A 24,338-nucleotide genomic window follows, 5' to 3' on the forward strand; every position below is an offset into this window, starting at 1 on the left:
GTCACGTCTGGAGGACGTCGTCATCATCATGCGTCGCTGACCTGTTGTGATGCGGTCAGGGACATGACGCTGGGGTCAGCACACAGCCTTTGGAAGGACGCTGCCTCACCAGCCGACACGGCAGATATTGCTGAGTCAACTTCTGAACCCAAAAAAAGTGCTGTACTCCGGATTCCTAACACAGGAAGGTTTTCCTTCAGTAAGAGAGAACCCAGCACCTGCACGTCTGGACAGGACCGGTCTGCTGCGATCGGGGGTCGGAGGTCAAACGCGACCTTCAGGCTGATTCCACGGCTGCAACTGAGCCCAGGTGGAACAAACGGGTCGGACCCAGCTGCTCTGGAGGACGTCGACTTTTATTTGGAAATCTGACAGGCATGGCTGAACAGTGAGCTGGACCCCAGTCCAGACAGCAACACTACAGGTGAACAACACAGGTGTTCGGTGAGGTCCTGTTCAACATAAACCCTCTCTCACTCACACTCACACTCTCACACACACACACACACACACACACACGGACGACCTCCAGGAACACTCACTACAGTCAGAGGAAACTCAAGCACTTAGAACAAACACCCACAGTGCATTTCATCTAACTATACACAGATCCTTGATATAATTCATGTCGATAGGGTTTTTAAATAAACGTCTTCCATGTAGACACTTCCATGGATTCAAAATCTTCATAGCTTTTCATAAATAACAAAAAATACATCTGAACAGCGCCTCACCCTGGTGACTGGTCCCGTAACAGAAGATGAGAAAGAGAGTGATTCTGGGCAGTCTCCATGAGTGACGAAACAAAAGTCAGCGAGGGGGGGGGTCAACGTTGATACACACAGCACAGACTGGTTACTACAGTTACAAGGGGCGGGGGGGCTCTGGGCCACTGTACAGGGGAAGATCAGACGACAGATCAGGCAGACTGTCCACACATCCTCGCGCCCACTCCACGCAGCAGAGCCGACACGAGCGGATGGCGGTAAACAACACGGATCACATCTACGTCAGGCCGAGCGCCAACATGCTGCCATCCCATCCTGCCAGAGCCACGCCGTGTGATGGAAGGAGGTGGAAATCGATTTGTTCTTGCTGCTTGGATGTGGAATGGATGGAGATGGAGTCGGTGCTGGCTTATTTAGTGGAGAGGATGAGGGCCACGATGAGGCCGTAGAGACCCAGCACCTCGGCGAAGATCAGGATGAGGATCATGCCCACGAAGAGCCGCGGCTGCTGGGCGGTGCCCCTCACACCGGCGTCCCCCACGATGCCGATGGCAAAGCCAGCCGCCAGCCCGCTGAGGCCCACACTGAGACCAGCTCCCAAGTGAAGGAAACTCCTGCAGACAGGGACAGAGTTGGAGCAGCTGTTCCTCAGACAGGCATAAGAGACAAAAGGAGGGGCCAGCGAGAGCCACGTGTCGAGCTCTGGATTCGCTGCACGGACCTCACGCTCCAGTGGGAGCGGGTCACGTGTCATGGAGGAGGACCACTGTTTTCATCAGGAAGGAGGAGACCGAGCCTCTGCTTCCTTGCCTGTCTGGCTTGTCATGATTGCTCCAGGGTTTTGAAATTGCCTCGTAGGAAGCCAGCCAAGGGTCACCGTCCACCACCGTGTCCTCACAGGTCTCACTCTTAAATGAGCACCAGAACCTCAGTGGTTCTGTTGAGACTGCTCGGTCATGTGACCAGCAAGACTCCTCCAAACTAGCGCCGTGTTCAGAGGACGCACTCGCGACGGCCCTGGCGCATGGACCAGCGGCAGTCCCTGACAGGAGAGTGACGAGGACCTGGGCTCTTACTTGTAGAGGCTGACTTTCTCAGAGATGTTGTTTGCTATCAGCACCGCCACCACCAGCCCGTAGATGGCGATGATACCCGCCATGACCACTGGGATGATGGACTTCATGATGAGCTCCGGTCGCATCACTGACATGGCGGCGATGCCGGTGCCGCTCTTCGCCGTCCCGTACGCTGCTCCTAATGCTGAGGGGGGCGGGGGGAGGGAGGAGAGAGAGAGAGAGAGAGAGAGAGAGAGAGAGAGATATGAGGACAGCAGACTCAGGACCCCGCCCACTTCAATTAACATTGTAACCCCAGACCACACTCCCATGCATCACCTGCCACGCGTCACCACGGTAACCAGTGCGTAACTGGGCTCACACTGACAGACTGTGGATCGGATTCATGGAGCATGTGACCATAATGCCACGAGACTCAGTGGTCTCCAGTAATGGAGAGCACAGGAAGAACAGAGGCAGGACTGACTCTCACACCACGCCTTCCTAGCTCAGCCCTGCCCTGCCCTGCAGCCAACAGATGGAGGGGGGGGGTGTAGGGAGGGAGGGATGAAGGATGAGGGAGGGAGTGATGAGGGAGGGATGGATGAGGGTGGGAGGGAACGATGGATAGATGGAGGGAGGGATGGCTAGATGGAGAGAGGGAGGGAAGGATGGAGGGATGGAAGGACGGATGGATGATGGAGGAATGGAGTGAGGGATGATGGTTAGATGGAGGGAGGGAGGGAGGGAGGTAGGGCTCTCATTTACATCCAACCCGACTCCAGATGAAGGTGAAGGAGTCGTCTGCTCACAGGGTCAAATGTCAGCTTCTGGATGCTCAGGTTTCTAAACGCTTCGCTACACAGCAGCGGACGATGGCTCACCCTATCACAGAGCCTCCATGGACCCGGTGGCTCTGCTGCCGATATGAAGACCCCGGTGCTCACAGACAGGTGACACGGTCTGCCTATCCTTGCAGCGTCTGACAGCACGAGCATGTTCACGCGACGGGGAGAGTGCTGAAGCTGCACAAACAGCCTTCAGACAAACCAGCGCTCAGACATGGCGCTGCAGAGACCAAACAACACAAATAGGGACAGACCTGGTGACTTCTGGTGTCTGATGCAGCGACTTCATCATCACACACAAGTCATCTGCTTACACCACTCCAGACTCACTGGCTCCATCTGCTGGCTGGTGCCGGTGTGATGAGGCACACACCTGCCCTCGACACTGCTCTGGTCACAGAAGCAAGACTTTCTTTCTTCTGCAAGATGAAGTGTTGGGGCAGAAGACAGACAAGACCCAACCAGAGTGTCAGGCTGGAAACACACTTCACTTAAACAGCAGTCAATCCATTATGGTTTTGGCTGTGATCTCCAGCAGACGCCAATCCATCCCCAGTGGTTTCACGTGGTGATCAGTGAGCGGCTTTTAACCGATCACCACAATGGTGACACACAGCTGGAGCTGGAGCCGCTGCAGGCATGTGCCCGGGAAGCAAATGATTATGATCTGAATAACGTTTCATCTTTGATCTCCTCCTAATAAGAGAGTCCACAGTGCTCAGTGTGGATAAGCTAATGAAGAGGAGGCCGTCTCACGGTGATGACATCATGCCAGTCAGGGAAACAAACACCACCTGACCGCTCAGGTGCTGAAGACAGCAGCAGAGTCTGACTGGGCTCAGGCCAGCTCAGAAGCTCCAGAACCAAGGGCTGAGTGAGGAGGACCAGGACCTCACCCAGGCCCACTTCCGCTGCGCACCCCCTTCTCCACACTGTGAGGTCCCTGCAACCGTTCCACATCGTTGGGCACCACACACCCTGATAAAGGCCTGACACTTTCAGAGCCACATCTCGGAACCAGACTGGAGGTGACGCTGACGTCACGCACCGTGGCCCACCAGCAGAGCTTCATCACGGTGGGGTCAGGGGTTCGACGCAGGTCACGTGCTTTCCTCCATCGCGTGACGAAAGGCCGTTTCTCGCCAGGTGCATGCTGGGATTGACTCCAGACCTTCACGAGCCCTCGACGCAATGACCGAGTCCCACGAACGAGCAGATCCGCTGCTCAAGTCCCTGCGCGGGCCGCACCAGCGACCCCCAACGTCAGTCCCGAGGACACAACCCGCCTGGATCAACGCGCAAAACCCCCGTCGCAAAACCCCCGTCACAACCCCCCCGCCCCCCCTTTCCCCCCGGCAGGTGCGTGCGCCCCGCGGAGTCACGTGACCCCACCCCTCGTGCTGCAGGTGAGAGGAGAGGCGCGTGCGCGCTTACCGCTAAACACCATGGCCGCAGAGGCTCCCATCACGGCGAAAAAAGGCGAGTACTCGGGGCTCTCCGCAGAAGACATGCTCGCTCTGTTCACGGGGCGAAGCGGCGACCAGGCAGGCTACTGTGTTGTCGGGCTGTTCTCCCTCGTCGCACCGCGAGCCTCGGACAGGTAGAGACGCTGGGAGGGCCGGAGAGGACAGATCCGCCAGCGCAGGACCGGTGGAGCAGGGAAAATGGCGAAGCGGAAAAAGTCACATGATCAAGGCTCCTGGACGGAGCCATTATCAGCGCGGCGGGGGTGCTCGTTTCCAGCTCGCGTGAACCTACTCTTGTTCTTTTTGTCATCGACAACAAAGTCACAAGAGTAACAACGACACTACGTTCATACTTGTTACACCCATGGCTCAGGCCAACCGTTTTCAGGGGTCTGAATGAATCTGCGAGTGACGTGTGTGACGGTTGAAGTGGTAGCGTCTGCTGCAAGTGCAATGCCTGCAGATGAAGCGCCAGTGGCCGCTGAAGGCTGACGACTGCTTCAGATCAAACGTGAGCGTCGGTTCGGTCGCTCATGAAAAGTGCCGTCACGCTGAGCAACATCTGGATTTGATGCGCAAATGTTTATTCGGAATCGAACACTCTCCAGCCATTTGTCTCCACTAATGCCTCTACTAAATACGACGCTCACACGCATCCGCGAGCTTTAAAGGGGCCGCGCTCCACCAGTGATCAGCTGGACTTGGGCTCCTCGTCCGCTCTTCAAGTTCTGCTTTCACTCGCTTCCTCGCTTCTCAAGGCAGGCTGAGGAACTGAAGCGCCACAGAGGTTCAGTGTGAGAGCAGGTCACAGCTCTCATGTGACTCCCTTCATGTGACAATCTCCACTTGCTTCAGGCCAACCTGACAGCCAAGCTTGTTCTCCGCCTCAAAATCAAAGGCCATTGCAGGGGCCATGCTCCTCGCGCCACACCACGACCTTGCGTGTGCACAAAATCAGAATAAAAATAAGAGGCTGGTGTTAATCCCAGGTGTGAGAGAGAGAGAGAGAGAGAGGAATGGAGCCCCAACGGCGCCAGAGCGGGCCTCATGTGACAGAGGAATGTATAAGCCAGGCAGGATCACAAACGCATTTAATGAAAGAGCAAGTGAAAATAATGCACTTTAATGAAAGAAGCAGACACTGAAAATCACCATAAATATGCTACAAGATTGGAGACACCACATGACCATGTCGACGACACCAGGGAGGATGGATCTGCAGCAGCGAGCCACGCTTTCACAACACTGGTGTCAGCGAAGACGCTCTTCACAGCAGCGTTAGAGGAACAGGCCCTACACAGGTCCAAGGTTAAATAAAGTGTGCTGGTGCAACGTCTGACGCAGGAACAAAAGGAGAAAAGCACTTTCTGCTTCTTTACAATCGTATTCAGGAGTGGACTCTAGACCACAACAGAGACACCACCCCTGCCCCGAGTGAAGCCCGCCTCGGTCATTCAGACTGGTCCTCACCAAATCAGGCACGCAGGTGTACACACACCGGGCTGAGGAACACTCGCATTCACAACCTGGTGGTCTATGCTATTAAAAACACGTTAAACCAAGGAAAATATTAAAAAAGAAGCTCTCCAGCAGCTCTCATTACTAAAGTCAGGCGAAACGCCTTTGACTGAAAAAAAACCCAAACATCTGTTACAGGGGGTCAATATTTGACTCGCCTCGACCCCCACGGAGAGCGTTCAGATCAAAGTCAGGCTTAAAAACAAAGAAAAGTAAGTCCGTCACACTCCAAGCCAGCAAAACTCGCGATGGGGATTTCAGCATTTGTGGGAGGAAACACGACGGAGGGAAAGAGAGAAGGCGTGGCACAGAGCGAGCAGTGTGGCACGGCCATGGCTCGTACGTGAGATGAGGAAGCTACACTGGAACCCTGGGAAGTCGAGTCGGGATGCAACTTTGAACAGAGTCATGAGGGGAAAAGGCTCAGTCCCAGCCGTTGTCCTTGATCATGTGGGACAGCTCGATGATGTACTTCCCTTCCTTGTACTTCTGACTCAGCTCAAAGGCTTGTTCCTGACGAAACACACAAGGACAGCAGGGTTCACACACGTTCATCAAAGCTCTGTGGCTCAGAACACACCCAGCCTGCTACACACACATGCTGCTCTGGGTGCCACTGCTTTGCACCCAAGAATGTTTGGAATTCTCTGATTTATCTTTGTTCCACATGGGAGCCATGAGCCGCCAGGCTGGGTCATTAATGGCTTTTATTTTGAAGGAGCTGAGTGTCACGTGTCAGTTGGCTCTGAGACACTTTGTCAACTTTGTGATTTTTGTTGTTGTGAAACAAGTTTCTGCGGAATCTTGAATCACACACTCGTGGTGACAGAAGAATCCACAGAGGATTTGGTTCTCACGCACATGCACACACACACAGTGTTGAGTTAGACAGTGCTCTGTCCAGAACTACCTCTGCTGAGCCTCATCTATGCATCTGTCCTGCAACAATCCATGAATGCAAACATCTCACACTGACCTAAATGTTGGCCATGTGACCCAGCAAGAGATAAACAGTGGAAGATTAGATAAGCAAGTGACAAGGTTAACTTCACGTTGCACAGCGCGCCGTGTCTCCCAGGATCTGAGGAGCGGCGTGGAGAGCTGCTCCAGTACGGAGGTGTTTGCTTACATATTTCCAGCCCAGCGTGGTGTGGCAGTTTTCACAGTAGATGTCAGCCACAGCGTGGAGTCCTGTGAGCAGCAGTCTCTCCTCCGCGGGGCCACAGCCGATGTTGACCCTGAAACCAGAGCACAGCGCTCACAAAGAGGTCGTCGAGCACGCCGGCACCCCCTGTGGAAAGCCATCCAAATGAAGCTGCGGAGGAGGTGTTCCTCCTCTCCTCCAGCAGGAAGTGACCTACTAACCCAGTAGACGCGTGACTCTGGGGAGGATCAGGGGTCACTGGAAAGCAAACGGAATTATCGGCTGACATTGAAGAGTGGCCAACAGGTTTGGCACGACGAGCTCAGTTTCACAGAAAACTGGGACCCCAGCATGGGACAGGAGGAGCGGGCGAGCGGGAGGGAGATACTCACACAGAGTTGAAGAGGTAGGCTCGGCCTTGACTGCCTTGAAAAGACTGGGAAGAGAAGCAGGGAGGGAACATCAGTACGAGGCTCGTACAGGAGAATGATCCACAGACACCCGCACACTGACCTTGGAGATAAGGTCGTCGTGGTTGGCCAGATGAGCGCGGCAGTGCACGCAGCTGTAGCGGCGGTGGCACGAGTCCAGATAGGCCTGGAACGTCTTGGCCTTGGTCAGCTTCACCATGTCTCTGCAGGAAGTGGGCAGATTGAAACAGGAAGTCAGACGTGCAGGCTCATCGGCCCAGCTCGGACCACAAGAGAGACAAACCCAGACAGACATAACAAAGACTTTGTTCAGTCTTATCGGACCTGAGACAGAACAGCTCGGCTGCACATCATCCAAATTCCAGCAGGAAGGCCAGTTCTCACCAGTGAATCACGGCTCCTCACCTCACCTACCATCCTGACCTGCGACAGCACGGGAGGCCACCTCGGAGCCCACTGTGTGCGTGAGCGCGCCCCCCGGGCCCAACACTGTTACCGGGAAGTGCCGCCATGATTGTGTTCACGCGACTCAGCGTGGCATCTGACAGACTCTGCCCAGCTGCTGTCGCTAGATGCGAGGCTCCACGTTGTCATCGAACTCCCACAAGACCAAAAGCATCTCAAGTACTGGCACCAGGAAGTGAGTCAAAAGTGAAGGAGAGCGAAGGATGTCACACTGAAACACTGGCTTTGTTTACACACGCACGCGCCTCGGAGTTGACTTCCTCGTGCCACGCCAGCAGCGCCAAATCGGACCCAGTGGAGTTCATTAGTTAATAACCTATGAGCTTTTGAGCAGAGCGGCCAGCCGCGCGGCCACGGGCCACTGGTTCCGAGCTTAGCTCGCCGTGTTAGCGCCACCCCTTCACCGTCCACTAACCTGCTCAAATGCGGCTCTTTCAAGTCCAAAACCCGGTCGAAGCGGTGCCGAGAGGCTCGAAACAGCAGCAAACCACGCGTGAACGACAAAAAGACAAGAGTGACGCTCAGCGGACGACGAGTTCTGGAGGGTTCTGAGGCCGCTCCGACGGATGGTTCCGCTCTGGGCAGCGTTTCGGACCAGTGCGGTTCCGAGCTGTGGCCACGGCGGGAGAAAAATGCGGTTTGTTTATGAAAACACGAAGGAGGAAGTGTGGCGCTGCTGCGGAGGGTGCAAAACAAAGCCGTCGGCCAATCAGAGCCGTAGAGACAGGCAGGAATGTGGGTCAGCCAATCAGCGTCGAGCTCACAACTCCAGCTGCGTTATCTGGCTGATGGCTTCGCAGATGATTGTTAAGTGATTTCCTGCGTCCATTGTGTCGTCAACCCTCGTGTTGACTTCCCACGCGCCTGGTTTCCGTTCCTGTCTGCATGTTGAGCTCCAAGTCTCTTCTGGCGGCACACTGTTTAGGTTTGATGATGAAGTTGATTTGAAGTTCACCCTGTCACTCCGCCACAGCAGGGTCACCTGACCTCTGAGCTCTGGCTCCCAGCTGTGGCCCAGGTCCAGGCTCTGCACCTCCGGGAGGCAGGAGCCTTGAGAGAGCTGGAAAGGAACTGGACGTGTGGCTGGTGAAGAGCTTTTCCTGAGCACCTCTCCAGAACAGTGCTTCCTCTTGTTGCTTCTTAACGCTGCGACTTAGCCAACAGGAAGTTGTTGTTGTTCTCTGCAGAGAGCCAGACCTTTGGACCTGCTGCTCCACTCACACCACTGCAACTCCTCACGCTCGTGTCACGTTTGCCGAGTGGCCAGCAGGTCACATGGTCCAGCTGGTTAAACATGAACTCTCAGACATATGATCACATCAGGGTTTATTTCCTCCTCAGATAATCCATGCTGATGCGCTGATCATGTCGCTGGCGAGGAAGCCAGGCAGCCAGACAGAAGCGAGGGGTAGTCGCTCATCACGCCCGTGGCGCCCAGGTCCACCGCGGCTTTGATGTCCTGCTCCGTGTTGCACACAAACAGATGGACCTGGAAGCACAGGCGGATCCCAACCCCGAGCTTAAATCACGGCACTGACCTTTGACCCCCACTCCCCAGTCTTTGCATGAGAGGCAGACACACCTGAATCCCTCGGGCGGCGAGGTGTCGGAAAAGGCTTCTCCTCATCGTCACCCTGGAACGACATCAAAACCACGCAGATAAGCCACATCACCGATTCCAGTGCCGCGACATGGCTGTCGAGAGTCGCCGCCTCCACCACTCACTTCTCCAGGAGCCATGCCGCCAGCCGCTTCCTCAGAATGGGCTTCTCTGGAACAAACGTCCTGCGGACACCAGGGGGAGCATGAGTCACTTCACTGTTTGGCTTCCTCTGGTTCCTCGCTGCTTCTTTCTTCAACAGAAGAATGTGTCTCAACCTCACATGCAAGTCATTTGGAAACGTAGCTACACTTGCCGTGTCTTGTAAAAGTGTGAAAAGGCTTCTGGCTGTAAAAACAGTTTCTCAGGAATTATTTTGAATTGTTATATCGTCTTGTTCTGCATCACATGCTCGAATGGATCAGACAAAAACCGTCCTGGAAGCCCCTAAGTCCTCTGCCTTCATGGCCAGTGTGAGGACCCGCTGGCATCAACCTCACACCGGCCAGCAGACGCCCGCTGGGCCTCGGACTGAAGAGAGCGTGCACCTGTTGAAGATGCGGGGCAGGTAGAACTGCAGCAGAGTCTCCCCCAGAGGCACGAAGGGCAGCAGGCCGCTGTAGAAGAGGAGCAGCAGCAGAACTCCTCTCTTGGCGGTGAAGCTGTAGGGCATGGCGCTGTTCTGCAAACACAAGCACACGGAGATGGAGCGGCAACGAGGCACTTTGTTTCCCTCTAGTGGCGAACGTACTGTACTATGACACTGCTGCATGGCGCGCGAGCTGACCGAGGCCCACACGGTGATGCGCTCCCGCCGGTACCGCGTCACCAGCTCGGAAACCTTGGGGGAGTTTCGTCACAGTGAGAGGAGACTCGGCAAACATGAGTCCAGAAAAGCAAACGTTGACAAAAGAGCGATCAAATCAGATCATCAGCAGATGATGACGTCACGGTTAGATTAGTGTTATGGCGGAAGGTTCACCAAATCTTTTCCTGAAAAATAAAAATAACCTCGTTTCAGTTTGATGTTTTGGATAGTTAGGTTTAGGGAGAAAGGCTGGGGAAAGGGTGATGGCCAGGAGAGGTCCCCACAAGGACAGAGAGACAGTCACGTGTGTGTGTGTACTTTGACTTTTACCTTTTCGATCAGCCTCTGGTTGTTTTCCTTGATCTCAATACTGACTGGAATCTTGGGGAACCTCTGGAAGACCTCCTCCAGCAGTGGCAGCTTCCTGTCTGCGCCGCGGCTGTAGTGTCCTGGGGCCCCACAGGGGCCACACACACACACAGGCTGGGTCAGAGCACAGACTTCCCCCACAGCAGCAGCAGCAGCAGCAGCAGCAGCAGCAGCAGCAGCAGCAGCTTCTCACCTTGATTGAAGGTCACCTCCAGCTCCTGTCGGTACAGAGGTAAGTCCTGACAAGACAGAGGGTCAGTGGATTTCCTTTCCTGCTCTTCAGAGTAAAAGCACCTGCAGTCGCAGAGAGGAGACGCGGGAGTCGAGGCCCGTCTGCCGCAGCAGGTGGTCGTCATGTGACACCACAACGTGTCCGTCCAGGGTCAGCTGACAGTCCATCTCCAGCATCTCGGCGCCGTGGTCCACTGCACTGAGGACACCAGCGTCAGGCTCAGGCTCAGACTGTGGCCGTGCTTGATGGGACTCACTTGGTGAAGGCCTCCATGGTGTTCTCCAGCTTCTCTCCACAGCCTGGTGAGGCAAGAGCGGACACGTCTGTCAGAGCTGTGGAGGGAGGAGATGAGGCCTTACCTCCTCGGTGAGAGATGTGTCGGCAGTGGAAGGCAGGGCGCTTCCTCCGGTGGAGCAGCTCTGGGTTCCTCAGCAGGTAGATGGAGGTGAGGGCGTAGCCTGCCAGGGCCGGCAGCAGGTAGCACCAAAGCGCCACGCTCATGTCAACAGCTCCAGCAGCAAGTCCTGGACGGCCCTCGGCAGGAGCGGAGGAATGCGGCGGCCGGCCCTCCACCCCGCCCACTACTCCGGGCCAGGACGTCACATGACACCTGCACAGCCGTAAAACTGTGGTTAATGAAGCACCATCCGGACCCAGCAGAGCTGAGACTCCCTCCAGCTCCAGCTCACAAGCTGTTTGCCAAAGGTGGCGCAGCGTGGCCCCAACTTGGACCCGCCGCGGCTCTGGAATGTGAGCTGATAAGATGGGATCCTGAGACGCCACAGTCAGGCGCAGGCCGTGCAGGGACTTGTTGTGAGGAGCCGGAAGAGCTCCCACAAGGGTGGTGACCTGGACCTGGAGAGAGAGGCAGGGGACACCCTGGACAGAAACGGTGAGGGAGGCAGAAGAGCAGCGTTTGTATCAGGAAAGTTTATTGTTTGTATATAAGTCAGCTCCGTGTTAATGCGTGAATATCCAGAGATATACAGAGGAGAAGCGGACGCCGGCCTCTGAGCCACCAGCTTCCAGAACCACGTCTCGAGGGGAGAACACGAGCAACAATCACGGCCATCAGAGAAAGGAAACACAAATAAAAACATCCTAATATAAAAATGGTACAACTCAAACTCCCTTTGAAGGAAATAAAAAAGTACAACCAACATGACGACAAGCCGGGCCGGGCCGACACCAGCTGCCGCGGGGCAGCCACACTGGTGTGCATCAGGAGGATGGACACATCCTCGGTATCGTTTCCATGGTGGCCAGCCAGTGTGGGAAACTAAGAGGGCCTGGTTGACTCTGCGGTGGAGGGGGGGCAGCTGGGGACACAAAGTGCAGGTGTGCTGATTGAGACGGGGCTGGGGGTGTGGGGGGAGCCCTTTTGAGTAAAGCATGGTGAGAGAGGACGACAACACTGGCCACGGCCAAGGTCACAGACGGGGGAGGGTGGGGCGCCCTGAGAGAGGAGCAAGTGCGTGTGTTGGTTAGCCCCAGTGCAGCCCTGGAGGCGGCGCTCTGCCAAGCAGCAGCGAAATTGGAACAGGAGCGTTGGAAAGGGCAGCAGAAGAACACGAGAGGGCGCTGTGGAGCAAGACGACCACTCCGCTGAACAACAGTCAACCAGGCCCCGTGCTGCTGAGCAGCGCCCTCCGGTGGTCGGTTCAGGGAACGCATGCATCCATGTTGGTCAGGAAAATGCCACAAAACAGTAAAGAAAGCCGTCGACATGCCGGTAGAAAAGTGGTCATCAGTCTCTGGTGAGAGAAGCCCCAGGACATACAGACACCGGCGGACCGCCACCAGCCGCTTCAGAGAGGAGCAAAGCTTTTGATCGTCTGCTATTTACACGTGGGGGGGGGTGATGGAAGTCACTGAGGCCCAAATCAAACACTGAGCTCCCTCACAGAAGAAAAAGAGAGAAGCTGTTAATGGTCTTCATGTTTTTGCTTTTTACTTTGGGATGTTTTCTAAAGGAGGCAAGTTTCTTGTTTGAGCTTGTTGCTTCGGCCATCTTGTTCCAGTCTGCGTGGCTTCCATACGTGTGTTGGCTGTGGAGACACAGAAGAGAGACTCAGAGGGTCGTCTGCCACCAGACCCTGCCGGGAGACACACACAGCGCTGGTAACACTATCCTTGTGGGGACCATCCAGGGAGGGAGCCCTACCTTCAGGAGCCCTGGTAGTTGGCCTGGAAGCGAGCTGTCTCCTCGAAGATCAGCTCCTTCAGCTTCTCTTTGGGCAGGTCATCCAGCTCCATGGAGAAGGTGAAGGGCTCCTCAGCGACCGGCTGCGCACAGGAAGAACACGGCGCCAGACGTCAGCAGCAGCTGAGGCTCAGACCAGCCAAACGCATCGCTGACGCTGGGCCCGGGACTCACCTCGTCCGTGGGGTCGTAGTACTGCTCCAGGTAGGGGTGAGCCAGCGCCTCCTCCACACTGATGCGCTTGATGGGGTTAAAGGTCAACATGCGGCCCAGCAGGTCCAGAGCTGCGACACAGACAGGCTCAGTTACGGAGGAGAGAGCAGTGAGACGGCAGGCCGCAGAGTGCCATGGGCTGCATCAGACAGCAGGGGGCGCTCCTTCACTGGAGCCTGGATGGGTCCGCTGGTCACCACAGTCACAGAAGGTGGAGTTCAGCCAGTCAAGCTCCAGGCGGAAGCTCCCTGTGCTGCGACGACCACAGACTTCCTACACACACGCACGCACATATGTACGCACAGCCCGGTCCAGTCCGGTCCGGTCGCTGAGCCTCACCTTTGGAGTCGGCCTTGTGGTACAGCTTCTCCCAGGGGATCTTGGGCTTCTCGGGCAGGGACTGCAGGTAGTTCCGGGCCTTCATGTTGATGATGCAGTTCAGATCCTCTTGGGACGGAGACCCCAGGACTCCTGCACACACATCCACACTTTCAACATGGCTGCCGGCACCACGCCCACCGCAGCGAGGACTCCCTCTCTCTCTCTCTCTCTCTCTCTCTCTCACCCAGAATGTGGTTGAGCTGGTCCAAGTAGTGTTTGCCAGGGAAGATGGGCTTGTTGGACAACATCTCAGCCAGGATGCAGCCCACGGACCAGATGTCGATGGACTTGGAGTAGCCCTGGAGAGACACAGATACTTGTCTCTCTATCCATGCAAGGACCTAAACCTCACCATCCAAAACACACCTAGTACTCTGAGAACCAAACTGGAACCCAGTTAGAATAAAGTACTTTTACTGGGGTTCTAACCCTCTGAGCCTTGTGAGGAGGCTTGTCGAGACTAGGAGTATGGCAAGTATGGCAAAAGCCCACACACGCACGCACCTTGGAGTTGAGCATGATTTCGGGAGCTCTGTACCAGCGTGTAGCCACGTACTCGGTCAGGAATCCCGTGTGGTCGTGCTCGGGATCAGCGATCCGCGCCAGGCCAAAGTCACAGATCTGCGGACGACAAAGACGAGCACACGGCCGTCACTGTCAGCAGCCCAACTCCTGCAGACGTAGAGCATTGGGAGCGTCTGACGTGGCTCTGACACCTACGTGCCATTTATGACTGAACTGAGTTGGAATTACAACTTAAATACTGGGATGCAGCACAAAGAGCTGCCAGCAGAGGGCGGATCCTCCCAATCTTGTCCTTCAGAGGTAGTCAGAGCGCCAGCGTCTCATGAAGCTCCGTCACATGCCGGAGATTATCAGGTTAAATGGATCCCAGAACCACAACAGCACGACCCGCTTTTGTTCTCTGTGCAGAAAAACTAATCCGGGATTGATTTTTGACTCACGTGGCCTTTGACTCGCCTGCAGAAGGGAAATGTGACTACTTTTAAACTACCCAACCACGGAGGCGGGTTTGGAGGCGGGTTTGGCGACAGGTTGGTTTTCACCTTCCTTGCCGCCACTTCCTCGCTACAAGTGTGAATATTGATGAGTACGGAGGAGACGGCGCAGTCGCCGCCGATCTGCTGTCGACAGCTGAGAAGAAGCTTCTGGCGCTGCCAAACGGCTCGCGGGATGAGCGTGAGGCGCTCTGAACACCATCGGCCTTTTGTTTGCTTCTGGCAGCAGGAGAACACTGCTGCTGCTGTCTGGAGCTGAGCTGAAGGTGTGAGAGCTGCACTCGCCAGCGCCAACAGGAATGTTTCACTCTCAGCAACCACATCGATCAGGATGATGGCCACAGAGTTTTAGACAGTGACTGAAATACCAAAGATATCTGTGAACACATGGTGGTTGCTGATGATATAGTGACTGAGTGAGAGGGAGGAGTGAAGGTCAGCGGGGAGCAGGACACCACTGATGGGAGGATGAGGAGCAGTTTGAGATCGATCAATCATCCAGAGGGATGGACAGAGGAGAAGAGAGCGCAGCAGGATGGAGAGTGATGCCAGAGCAGCAGAGGTCACTGCTGTGACGCTCGGAGACTCAGGAGTCAGAGCCACAAGAGTCAGAGACCAAGACACCGAGGATGTCAGAGCAGATGATCATGTGGAGACATAGCTAGGGAAGACAGATGGTCCAAGAGTGTTGGAAATGGAAAGCAGGAGGACCAGAGTGAGGGTCCAGATGACGATGAAGACGACAGCACCAACCTTGAGGTCACAGGTGGTGTTGATGAGCAGGTTGGAGGGCTTGAGGTCCCGGTGCAGCACGTTGGCAGAGTGAATGTACTTGAGGCCCCGCAGGATCTGGTAGAGGAAGTAGCAGACGTGGTCGTTGCTCAGCCGCTGGCTCTTCAGCAGCTTGTACAGGTCGGTCTCCATCAGAGTCTGGACGATGTATCTGGAGACATCAGCGGTCAAGGAGGCCAACAGCAGCAGGTCCTCATCTCACTGCACTGGAGCCACACAAACCAAGTGAGTGTCGGGAGTGAGGAGCATTTCACTCCTGTGCCACAGCAAACACGGCGGCTGTGCCGAGTCATGTGTCGGACTGGACACAGCACCCACTGTTGTGTTAGAGCCCATCGTTCCTTCAGCAGTGATGTCACGAAGATCAAATGAGAGTGTGAGTTACGCAGCTCTGAGCCCAGCGGGCCAGGTGTGGCCAGGAAAGGATACACGTCTCTCATGTTGTCGATGTGGCGCGCCCTGAGGATGTCGTTGATGCCGATAATGTTCTCGTGGTGGAAGCGCAGCAGGATCTTGATCTCCCTCAGCGTGCGCTGACAGTACGTCTGGTGCTCGAATGGGCTGATCTTCTTGATGGCCACGCGCTGACTAGTCATGTTGTCCAGTGCAGAGCTGCACGACAGGAGAGGATCGGGTTATGGCGCTGACACAATGGGCTGCTGCCATGTGGTTTTGTTCAGAGCTGCTGCCGTGGGAGCAGGGAGTCCGGCCTGATCTCGGGTCAGATGTGGGATCCAGATCGACAACCCCACAGTCACGGCAGCAGCAGCACTCTGAACCAGACTGAATGACTAACACGGCTCCTGGGTGCATCATCTGAGCCTCTCATGTATCGGGTCAGAACACGAGTGAAGAACCGCACTGATCCCTGGTGCAGCACCACTGCCTGACGCTTATGTAAGCACAAAAAGTAGAGAGGATTCTCTTCAGAGATGATTGAAAGACTGTCAGGTCCGGCCCGACCCAAATTCACAGTCTCCATTCATGACTGCAGCTCAGCAAAACACGGTTCCTCTGCACCGACACTCATGATGCTGATGTAGTCACGTCTCACCACCAGCAGATCAAGCCATTAAGATCTCACAATAGTTCAGAACGCTGCTCTCCAGGTGCACAGCAGAAGAGTGTTGGCACCTGCTGGACCACAACGGGGGACAGTCGAGCTAAGATCTAAGAGATTAGTTCAGCCCATAGCAGTGGGTTTTATCAGTGTGAAGGTGGAGGTTCATGTAGTGCTGGGGATCAGCCCTGACAGAAGGAGGACAATGATCACTCGAGGATTTGAGGGACCTGGCTGGCTCCACAGGGGTCAGCGGTGAGAGCCACCTCAGCCTGCGTGCCACTGGCCTGCAGTGAAAGGCACTGGGGACTGACCCAGACGTGACTCTGGGGCTGCAGCTGAATCCATTTCTGATCGATATGAAGCAGAAACTGGTGCGTTTCAGAACAATGACGAACTTCCTTCAGCTGGGCTTTCTGTAGCTTCTTGGCTCTGCAGGAGAAGAAGTGTTTCGTGAGACGCTGCTGAAGAAGCTGGTCCTTCCTCAGAACACGGGCCGTGACGCTGTTTACCAACAACAAATGCTGCATCGGGCGGGGTCACGTGACCACTGACACCACCGCGAGCGTCGGCTCCCCGGACAGCTCCGGTCCCGGGAGCAACAGGCCCACACGGAGCTCCGAGCAGCAGCCAGCAGGAATGGGAGGCCTCCGCACCGCAGCCGCGGGCGGGTTCCTGGAGCTCGGAGCGGCCGCTCGCGGGTTCCCTCCTGCGCAATCACTGCCATCTTATTTCCTGTAAAGCTCATTGCCACGCCTGTAGCTCCTCTGCTAATCTGCTAAACCACTCAAGTGGCTGAGAGTCGCGGAAACACCACGGAACCGAGAGCGAGTGGGGCGGGTCGTGTTGGACCGAACCCAGCTCGGGGCTCGGACAGAGGCGGACCACTCACCACACCATCCCGTACGCTCCTTCCCCGATGTACGACAGGTTGGTGTAGCGCGGGCCCACGTCAAAAACCTGGCCCTTCACCGACTCGGTCTTGGTCCCTCCAGCTCCGGGAGCGGCAGCCGCCCCGGCGGTCGTGGCGCCGTCGGCCCCGGCCGCTGCGGTGCTGCTGGAATCCGCCATTCTTCTTCCTGCTCTCGAGGCTCCGCGTTCACCGTCGCTGCGAGAGTTCCGGCGGAGGAGTGAGTGCGCTCGCTGCTGCTGCTGCCGACGCTCGTGCGTGAGCACGGATTTGCTTCAGCACGGAGCGGAGACGCGCGTGCCAAAATACGGTAATACAGCCACGGTGGCAATGCTCACCGACGTGCCGCGGGTGAGCGGGGCTACGTCACACGCCGGAGTCACCGCCCGCCCAGCCGCACTGCTGCAGCAATGTGAGCGCGCTCTCGGAAACGCACGGACACCAGCCACGGGTGGGCGTGTCCACGAGTGCGGCATGTTCTAACGAGACGGAAAGATTAAACAGCCTTCAAGTCCGCTTGTGTTTGTGTTCCATCCCATAATGCTACCACCAAGCTTGACCACGTGACCGCTGGTAGAGCAGCCCACTTGCTTCCTGTTTTGGAGAACATGCACAGACGTCACCAACTGCTCTCTCGCACGGGTCCAGCAAACCTGCTGGTTTATTACTGACGCTCTGGCTCTGCGCTGAAGAGCAACGGATCACCATGGAAACCAATGCGACAGTTACCGCGCCCATGCAGTGACGTCATCACGCCACTTCCTGGTTACGTCTCGGATGTTGTTCCTCTTGGACTCTCGACTCGACTCCGGGGGATGATACACTTAGTGGCGCTAAGACGAAACTGGACCGGACCTCTTCGCCTGGCTCTCGCTCTCCTCGGCTTCCCTCTCTCGACAGGCTCCCCGGGACTCAGGTACGGAGCGACAGGCAGCTGACAGGAAGTTGTGCCACCGGCTCTGCTTCCTGTTCCCGTTAGCGCAAGTTAGATGTTGAGAGCAGGACTCGTTTTTGTTCAGGTAGAATGGACTGTTTAGTGAAGTTGTAAAACCAACATTGGAAATGGTTCGTTACGTGTTTCTGACCCATTAGGGAGACTATTGCAGGTGAAAACCCGTCTTATTTGGAGCTAAGATGTTTTTTTTTAATGATGGGAAATCCAAGACGCCGATTTAGATTAAATTAGCCAAAATATCTTCAAGTGCAATTCAAAAGCTTCAAAATTAAATCCTCATTTTTGGTCTGATGTGATTTTAAACGAGCCCGATTATGACATGGTAAATGAAACACTTGCTGTGTGTGTGTGTGTGTGTGTGTGTGTGTGTGTGTGTGTGTGTGTGTGTGTGTGTGAGAGAGGAACCTGACCGATCCTTGCTCTCACCACAGGCCTGCGCTGGTCTGTCCCACGCTCCACCCACTGCAAGGCCCCGCCCACAGGAAGCCCCTGACTCTCACTTCCTGCAGCTCCTGCACCACTGGGGGCGCCGGCATGCCCTCGGCAGTGTCCGCACACATCAAGTCCCGGAGCCCGGTGTACCCCGGCTCAACTGTCAAACGCTTGCCTGTGAGCGACGCCCAGGTGGACTGGAGCCACAGCTGGCCTCAGTACCAGCCTGTCCAGTACACTGACCCGTCTGCGATGAACAAGCCATGGTCTGACCCTGACATCGGGTGAGCCACATCCCAGATTAGTTTGGTAAAGAGAAGCTGCTGCGGCAACCCACATGGTTGAAGCCAGAACCTCCTGCTAGCTTGGAGAGCGCCCCCTTGACTGGAGCTGTGAGATGCTCTTTCAGGATGGTCATGGTTACGGACCTGTCTTTGTGCCGCAGATCTTTTTCCCCGAAGTTCAACTCGGTGGACGGAGCAGTGGACCGGACCAGCTTTGAAGGCAGCTACAAAGTGGAGAAGGGGAAACCACTGTGAGTCTCTTGGGTCCGGTGCAGCTGCAGTGGTGGCAGGGCCGCATCTGGTCATCGGGACCGCCACACTTCTCTGGCAGGACCTACGTCCTTCTCAAGTTTTGAAGTCAAGAGCCAGTGTGGTTCCTCTCACCAGCAGCTAGTTTACCGGACGTAGTGTGCGATTGACCTCGCTGCCCCCCCCACATGCTCTTGGGGGACGTGGTCTAATGAGGTGTGGTTTCTCAGGAACCCTCGGGGACGCACAGGCTTGGCTGGGCGAGGCCTGCTGGGGCGCTGGGGGCCAAACCACGCAGCAGATCCCATTGTAACCAGGTACCTGGCTCTTCCTGGGTTCCACCTCTGCCACACATCTCATCGGTACTTGTTTGTGACAGATGGAAAACCGACACCAGCGGAGCCAAGGTCTCTCACCCGCTCTCCAAGAAGCCAGTCCTGCAGTTTGTGTCCATCAAGAGGAAGGACTGTGGGGAGTGGGCCATTCCTGGGGTGGGCTGAATGGCGTGGCGCGCGCAGACCTGTCGCCTTCCGCTCTCTGAGCTCCCACCGTTCTTCTGCTGCAGGGCATGGTGGATCCTGGCGAGAAGGTCTCTCTCACGCTGCAGCGAGAGTTTTCAGAGGAAGCGCTCAACTCGCTGCAAGTTTCCTCTGCAGAGAGAGAGAAGATCAACGAGCGCATCAGGAACCTTTTCAAATCCAACGGCTTCCAGGTGAGTGGGAAGGGCACAACCTCTGACCTGCCCTCAGAGGCCCCACCCTCTCCTCGTGCTGAAACTCAAGTTGCCATTGATGGCTCATCATGAACTGGTCCGTCGGAGGTGTGGATGAAGCCTGTCCTTCTTGCTTCAGGTCTATAAAGGCTACGTAGATGATCCTCGCAACACGGACAACTCCTGGATGGAGACTGTGGCTGTTAACTTCCACGACGAACAAGGTACCTGCTCCGTGCTCTCAGGGCTGCAGTGTAGTGGCGCTGTGACACAGCGATGTTGCCGTCACCACAGGAAACAGCGTGAGTGAGCTGCCGCTGCAGGCTGGGGACGATGCGGGTCAGGTCCAGTGGGTCGATGTGGACTCCTCCTTTCCGCTCTATGCAAGTCACTCTCACTTCCTGGAGCTGGTCACCAAAGAGAGGAATGCACACTGGTGAAGACCGGTCCACACATGAAGGAGAAAACTTGATCTTGGCTTGCTGCAGTCTCTGGGGGGAAACGAAGATCTCTCCTTTGTCTCTTCAGTATAAAACGATTCCTGTGGATGGAGTGTGTCCAGACTGGAAGCTTTCACACACTCACAGACAAGCTCACCGCGCTGTTGCCATTCAAACTCCTGCAAATGTGTTGAGTGTCAACAATGTGTGAGCTGCTGTCGCTCCACCACAAATGAAGGTTTGGACGTTCACGTGAAGATAAAGTCATAGTCAAAGCCATCAACACAACAATACCAGCTCTGTGTGTGAGTGTGTGTGTGTGAGTGTAAGAGTGAGTGTGTGTGTGTGAGTGTGTCTGTGTGTGTGTGTGTGTGTGTGTTCTCTCCTTCCTGGGTCCTGCGCCGTTTTTTTTCTGCACTGCACCCGATGAATCGTCTCGTAACTCATGTCCATCAATCAGGCCAGTGAAATAAAGCAAGGTCAACACAAACATTCCTCTTTCCTTTTCACTGGTAGGTTGTGACGGCGGGCGACTGCAGGTGCAACACCTGGATGCAGCCGGAACCTCGGCTCCTCCCTCTGCCCTCGATCTCCTCGACCACATGTCAGTCTCAGATCATATCACCTGCATGTTGTGACCACTTGCATTCCGCGTATTCCACTAAGTTCTTTAAAGTAAGTGAGGGATTCAAAGTCGTGTCTTGATTGGCAGCTGCGTAGCGGAGCTGGGGAGTGGGCGGCCAAGCGCGTGCCGCAGCCTACATTTCCCAGAACGCCTTGCACCGAGCGGCAGCTCAAATTGCCGACGTGGCCAGAGACGTCTCCTCCCCGAGTTCCTGGAGTTGGAAGGCACCGGGTGGATTCAAACTAGACGAGCCGCCTCCAGACTGCACAGCGAAGCGAAGCATGTCCGGGAAGATGAAGAGCAGAAGCGCGGCCAACGCGGACTCCATCACGGGCGGCGTGACCTGCGACGAGCGCATCCTGCGGGACTGTCACCAGCTGTACACGGAGCCGGGCAGCGGTGAGTCCCGGATCCGACTGTCCCACGTGCTTTAGCCTTCCGTTTTAGTCGAGGTGTCCGACAAAAGCGAGTTCGGAAGCCAAGTTGCGCCGAACTCGCTGGCTAGTTTGCAGGCTAGCAGTTAGCTTGCCGCTCCATTCAAACGATGCGCGCCTGAAATGCCGGCGATTCTCAGCCGCTCATCTTGAAAAACACCTGATGTAACAACTTTGGGAAGTGAAAACTCCGACGTGAGAACAGGAGTGCTCACCTTAAACTTGCAACTTCAAAGGGCCTTTATTTTGAAACTCGCTGAACTCCATGATCACTGAGCGGTCTCCTTCCAGTCTGCTCCAGTTTCATGATGCCAACCTGAACTGGACTCTCCAAGTTCCGACTGAGATTGTGAGTTGGGCTCCGCTCTGTCCAGGTCTGATCTCCGTAGCCGAGTCCGTTGGAGTGAAGCTGCTGCCCCCCAGGAAGAAGATCACTGTGATGCTGATGGGGAACCACTCTGCTGGGAAAAGCTCCTTCATTAACTGGTGAGAGTGGTGGCTGTGTTGTGAAGGCGGGACCAGTGCTGCAGGGTCACCTGCGCTTCACTGCTCCTCAGGTACGTTGAGGAGCACATCCAGCGCACCGGCGTGGCCATCGAGACCCAAGGCTTCAGCTTCGTCACCAGTGGGAGGAAGCGAGAGTCTCTGACGGTGAGTTGGCTCCTCCCCTCCCTTCTGCGTCACGGAGGTCTCACGGCTGCATCTTCTGCTCTCAGGGAAACGCCACGCTGCACCTGTATCCTCACTTCAAGCCGCTGCAGGAGTTCAGAGGTCAGTTGCTCACGAGTGCCTCTAGAGCGGCGTTGTGGAGGCCACTGCCTGAAGCTGATGCTAAAGCTAACCATACTGAGCGGCTGGTCTAGATGTACTGTTGGGACCATTCCAGTTTTTGAACTCTGACCTTCGTGACATCGTCCAGGTAAGGCTGCTTCATGTGCCTGTGTCATCCGCAGGTGTCTCTGAGTATTTAAGCACGGAGATCTGCACGTCGCGGCAGAAGAGGTTCAGCCTGGTGACGTTCGTGGACTCCCCCGGGCTGGTGGACGGAGACATGAAGTATCCATTCGACGTGGATGAGGTCATCATGTGGCTAGGTAGCCGCGGGTTTCCTGGGCGGCTCCGATCGTCCTCCTGAACGTACCTCTCACCTGACCTCGCAGGTGACCTGTGTGACCTGATCCTGGTCTTCTTCGACCCGATGGGCCAGGCTCTGTGCAAGCGCACACTCAACATCGTGGAGAATCTGAACGAGAGCCACGGAGACCGGCTGCGGTTCTACCTGAGCAAGGCGGACGAGGCTGGCGGGGAGTCTGACCGACAGGTACGGGCTCGCGTGGACGGGAAGAACAGCTGTCTGAGAACTGTCTTGCTGCTGCCCCACAGAGAGTCATGATGCAGATCGTGCAGGAGCTGTGCAAGCGACCGGGCCTCAACAAGTGTGGCTTCGACATGCCCACCATCTACATCCCCAACCCCAACAAGGTGCTGCTCCATTCCTTCATGTTAGGCAGCTGCATGTCCTGACGAGGGCGCTGTACTCCCCAGCCGAGTCGCTGCGTCAACCAGATCGAGGAGGTGTGTCGCACCATCGAGAAGACCATCAACCAGACCGTCCAGAACACGCTCAACTCCCTGGAGAAGGACTGCGAGGCGATCAGTGAGGCCATCACCAACACGCTCGTCTGCGACAGGTGAGGCTGGGGCTGGAGCCAGGCGTGTTTGCGGGCAACTGACCTGAGCCCTGAGCCCTCCCTCCACAGGCAGACAAGCGTGCAGAACCGCAGGGCTCGCTGCAAGAGCTGCCTCCTCATGTCGCTGGGCTTCTGTATCCCGCTGGCTCTCATGGCGCTGCTCCTGCTGGGCACACTCTCCAGGGAAGTGCTGGATCTGGCCTTGGGCCCTCAAGGCACCCAGGCGCTCTCGCTGTACCTGGCAAGTGACCCCCCTCCACCAAAAGCTACCCACCCACCTACGGGGCTCCTGCTGACGGCGGCTGCTTGTGCTTGCAGATGCCGGTGGTGCGACTGAGCGACTCGCTAACTGCACAGCAGCAGCTGTACCTCTGCGGGGGCCTGGTCCTCCTCTCCTTCCTGCTGCTTCTCATTCCTCGCTTTTCGTTCAGGTAAGCTGAGTTCCCATTCAACACTCAGGTTCCACTCACCAGATCTGTAGATTCCTAATCTAATGTGCTCGAGCGTACGAGTGTCTCTCTTCGGTACCTGCTCTTCTCTGGACACCTGGTTGATGAAGGTCCACTTCCCTCCATAGGACTCGCCCCACGCTATCTGGCAAGCAGAAGCGGCAGCTACAGGAGAAGCTGGAGTACGTCCAGGAGGTGGCCAGGACCAAGAAGGTAGCCAGGTGCTCTGAGATGCACAAGTGTTGTGACTCAAGTCGAGTTGTCTCTCTCTGTCCCTGCAGAAATCCTTGTATGAGGAGTACCTGCGTCAGAGTGTGAGCGACCAGGACATGGGTCTGTAAAGAACCTTGCTAGACGCGTGGTCTCGGACCGCTGCCTCCAATCCAAGCACTCCTCGCCAGCGTGTCAAACTGCCGCACGTCATGTGGCCCCAGCTCATCCTGACTGGGTTCAAGTGCAGAGTCTGGGTCGCAGTGAAACTCGACGTTTTCGTATTTCCTTCACAAACTGTGGGTTTTTAACTATTTAATAAATAAAATGTCAGTTACGTCTGCGTGGACTCTTCAAGTGGATTATTCAGGAGACTGCAGTAATCATCTCGCCCACGAGGTGGCGCTCGAGGAGCTGGAGAAGGCACCTCACCTGAGTGATGGGACTTGCAGACCAGCAGGTGGGGTCTCACTTCAGGGACCTTCAGCTCCAGGATCACTGGGTTTCACATGGTTTCTTGGTGAAGTTCACAGACTGAGTAGTGACGTCGCTGACGTCAGACACACTATAACCAGGACCTAAGTTCCGGGAAGAACCTGCCCGAGACTCGGAGCA

The 24,338-nt window shown here is 55.9% G+C and overlaps 6 protein-coding genes across 9 annotated transcripts; 2 read left to right on the forward strand and 4 right to left on the reverse strand.

Moving 5' to 3' along the window:
* Positions 1 to 338: 338 nt before the first annotated feature.
* LOC128751648 (V-type proton ATPase 16 kDa proteolipid subunit c) lies at positions 339 to 4,293 on the reverse strand. The gene is made up of 3 exons (XM_053852838.1): positions 4,066 to 4,293; positions 1,805 to 1,988; positions 339 to 1,342 (listed from the first exon to the last, which is right to left on the reverse strand). The coding sequence occupies exons 1-3, from the start codon at positions 4,139 to 4,141 to the stop codon at positions 1,138 to 1,140; spliced, it is 465 nt and encodes a 154-aa protein (XP_053708813.1). The 5' UTR covers positions 4,142 to 4,293; the 3' UTR covers positions 339 to 1,137.
* A 911-nt stretch (positions 4,294 to 5,204) lies between these two features.
* Positions 5,205 to 8,339, reverse strand: ypel3 (yippee-like 3). Its single transcript, XM_053851486.1, has 5 exons — positions 8,071 to 8,339; positions 7,273 to 7,393; positions 7,152 to 7,195; positions 6,745 to 6,853; positions 5,205 to 6,128 (listed from the first exon to the last, which is right to left on the reverse strand). The coding sequence occupies exons 2-5, from the start codon at positions 7,387 to 7,389 to the stop codon at positions 6,039 to 6,041; spliced, it is 360 nt and encodes a 119-aa protein (XP_053707461.1). The 5' UTR covers positions 7,390 to 7,393; positions 8,071 to 8,339; the 3' UTR covers positions 5,205 to 6,038.
* A 195-nt stretch (positions 8,340 to 8,534) lies between these two features.
* gdpd3a (glycerophosphodiester phosphodiesterase domain containing 3a) lies at positions 8,535 to 11,414 on the reverse strand. 4 transcript variants are annotated; one of them, XM_053851482.1, is made up of 10 exons: positions 11,024 to 11,414; positions 10,921 to 10,963; positions 10,727 to 10,862; positions 10,626 to 10,671; positions 10,394 to 10,512; positions 10,007 to 10,096; positions 9,804 to 9,937; positions 9,381 to 9,440; positions 9,238 to 9,289; positions 8,535 to 9,144 (listed from the first exon to the last, which is right to left on the reverse strand). In XM_053851482.1, the coding sequence occupies exons 1-10, from the start codon at positions 11,163 to 11,165 to the stop codon at positions 9,019 to 9,021; spliced, it is 948 nt and encodes a 315-aa protein (XP_053707457.1). In that variant the 5' UTR covers positions 11,166 to 11,414; the 3' UTR covers positions 8,535 to 9,018. The 4 variants fall into 4 exon arrangements, with proteins under 4 accessions (XP_053707457.1, XP_053707458.1, XP_053707456.1 ...); XM_053851483.1 differs by having other exon boundaries at positions 10,727 to 10,857; positions 11,024 to 11,113; XM_053851481.1 differs by having other exon boundaries at positions 10,921 to 11,414.
* Positions 11,415 to 11,574: 160 nt separating this feature from the next.
* mapk3 (mitogen-activated protein kinase 3) lies at positions 11,575 to 17,552 on the reverse strand. The gene is made up of 9 exons (XM_053851479.1): positions 17,225 to 17,552; positions 15,702 to 15,884; positions 15,234 to 15,423; positions 13,966 to 14,082; positions 13,646 to 13,760; positions 13,420 to 13,551; positions 13,042 to 13,151; positions 12,829 to 12,950; positions 11,575 to 12,712 (listed from the first exon to the last, which is right to left on the reverse strand). The coding sequence occupies exons 1-8, from the start codon at positions 17,401 to 17,403 to the stop codon at positions 12,831 to 12,833; spliced, it is 1,146 nt and encodes a 381-aa protein (XP_053707454.1). The 5' UTR covers positions 17,404 to 17,552; the 3' UTR covers positions 11,575 to 12,712; positions 12,829 to 12,830.
* On the forward strand, positions 16,911 to 20,422 carry nudt9 (nudix (nucleoside diphosphate linked moiety X)-type motif 9). The gene is made up of 8 exons (XM_053851478.1): positions 16,911 to 18,158; positions 18,629 to 18,913; positions 19,075 to 19,164; positions 19,393 to 19,479; positions 19,542 to 19,653; positions 19,728 to 19,874; positions 20,014 to 20,098; positions 20,169 to 20,422. The coding sequence occupies exons 1-8, from the start codon at positions 17,959 to 17,961 to the stop codon at positions 20,312 to 20,314; spliced, it is 1,152 nt and encodes a 383-aa protein (XP_053707453.1). The 5' UTR covers positions 16,911 to 17,958; the 3' UTR covers positions 20,315 to 20,422.
* A 160-nt stretch (positions 20,423 to 20,582) lies between these two features.
* Positions 20,583 to 24,181, forward strand: si:ch211-11k18.4 (uncharacterized). The gene is made up of 13 exons (XM_053851473.1): positions 20,583 to 20,918; positions 21,027 to 21,338; positions 21,748 to 21,859; positions 21,931 to 22,024; positions 22,090 to 22,144; positions 22,327 to 22,467; positions 22,534 to 22,694; positions 22,757 to 22,855; positions 22,919 to 23,064; positions 23,134 to 23,305; positions 23,383 to 23,495; positions 23,642 to 23,726; positions 23,795 to 24,181. The coding sequence occupies exons 2-13, from the start codon at positions 21,221 to 21,223 to the stop codon at positions 23,852 to 23,854; spliced, it is 1,356 nt and encodes a 451-aa protein (XP_053707448.1). The 5' UTR covers positions 20,583 to 20,918; positions 21,027 to 21,220; the 3' UTR covers positions 23,855 to 24,181.
* Positions 24,182 to 24,338: the final 157 nt, after the last annotated feature.

Source organism: Synchiropus splendidus, chromosome 19, assembly GCF_027744825.2.
Source record: "Synchiropus splendidus isolate RoL2022-P1 chromosome 19, RoL_Sspl_1.0, whole genome shotgun sequence".
Lineage (NCBI taxonomy): Eukaryota > Metazoa > Chordata > Actinopteri > Syngnathiformes > Callionymidae > Synchiropus > Synchiropus splendidus.

What these genes read in the sequence shown, in the direction of transcription:
- LOC128751648 (XM_053852838.1), bottom strand. Translation starts at nt 4,141, where the DNA reads ATGTCTTCTGCGGAGAGCCCCGAGTACTCGCCTTTTTTCGCCGTGATG. An exon ending in TGCGGCCATGGTGTTTAGCG is followed by an intron (nt 1,989 to 4,065) that starts GTAAGCGCGCAC and finishes CGCCCCCCTCAG; the next exon opens with CATTAGGAGCAGCGTACGGG. An exon ending in GAGAAAGTCAGCCTCTACAA is followed by an intron (nt 1,343 to 1,804) that starts GTAAGAGCCCAG and finishes CCCTGTCTGCAG; the next exon opens with GAGTTTCCTTCACTTGGGAG.
- gdpd3a (XM_053851481.1), bottom strand. Translation starts at nt 11,165, where the DNA reads ATGAGCGTGGCGCTTTGGTGCTACCTGCTGCCGGCCCTGGCAGGCTAC. An exon ending in GGAGGTGACCTTCAATCAAG is followed by an intron (nt 10,513 to 10,625) that starts GTGAGAAGCTGC and finishes GTGGGGCCCCAG; the next exon opens with GACACTACAGCCGCGGCGCA. An exon ending in TGCAGCAGTGTCATAGTACA is followed by an intron (nt 9,938 to 10,006) that starts GTACGTTCGCCA and finishes TTGTGTTTGCAG; the next exon opens with AACAGCGCCATGCCCTACAG.
- si:ch211-11k18.4 (XM_053851473.1), top strand. Translation starts at nt 21,221, where the DNA reads ATGTCCGGGAAGATGAAGAGCAGAAGCGCGGCCAACGCGGACTCCATC. An exon ending in AGGCGCTCTCGCTGTACCTG is followed by an intron (nt 23,306 to 23,382) that starts GCAAGTGACCCC and finishes TTGTGCTTGCAG; the next exon opens with ATGCCGGTGGTGCGACTGAG. An exon ending in AGGTGGCCAGGACCAAGAAG is followed by an intron (nt 23,727 to 23,794) that starts GTAGCCAGGTGC and finishes CTGTCCCTGCAG; the next exon opens with AAATCCTTGTATGAGGAGTA.
- ypel3 (XM_053851486.1), bottom strand. Translation starts at nt 7,389, where the DNA reads ATGGTGAAGCTGACCAAGGCCAAGACGTTCCAGGCCTATCTGGACTCG. An exon ending in ACGACGACCTTATCTCCAAG is followed by an intron (nt 7,196 to 7,272) that starts GTCAGTGTGCGG and finishes TTCTCTTCCCAG; the next exon opens with TCTTTTCAAGGCAGTCAAGG. An exon ending in CCACGCTGGGCTGGAAATAT is followed by an intron (nt 6,129 to 6,744) that starts GTAAGCAAACAC and finishes GTGTTTCGTCAG; the next exon opens with GAACAAGCCTTTGAGCTGAG.
- nudt9 (XM_053851478.1), top strand. Translation starts at nt 17,959, where the DNA reads ATGCGACAGTTACCGCGCCCATGCAGTGACGTCATCACGCCACTTCCT. An exon ending in ACAGGCTCCCCGGGACTCAG is followed by an intron (nt 18,159 to 18,628) that starts GTACGGAGCGAC and finishes CTCTCACCACAG; the next exon opens with GCCTGCGCTGGTCTGTCCCA. An exon ending in GTGGAGAAGGGGAAACCACT is followed by an intron (nt 19,165 to 19,392) that starts GTGAGTCTCTTG and finishes GTGGTTTCTCAG; the next exon opens with GAACCCTCGGGGACGCACAG.
- mapk3 (XM_053851479.1), bottom strand. Translation starts at nt 17,403, where the DNA reads ATGGCGGATTCCAGCAGCACCGCAGCGGCCGGGGCCGACGGCGCCACG. An exon ending in ACACCACCTGTGACCTCAAG is followed by an intron (nt 14,083 to 15,233) that starts GTTGGTGCTGTC and finishes TGTCGTCCGCAG; the next exon opens with ATCTGTGACTTTGGCCTGGC. An exon ending in CCAGCTCAACCACATTCTGG is followed by an intron (nt 13,552 to 13,645) that starts GTGAGAGAGAGA and finishes ATGTGTGTGCAG; the next exon opens with GAGTCCTGGGGTCTCCGTCC.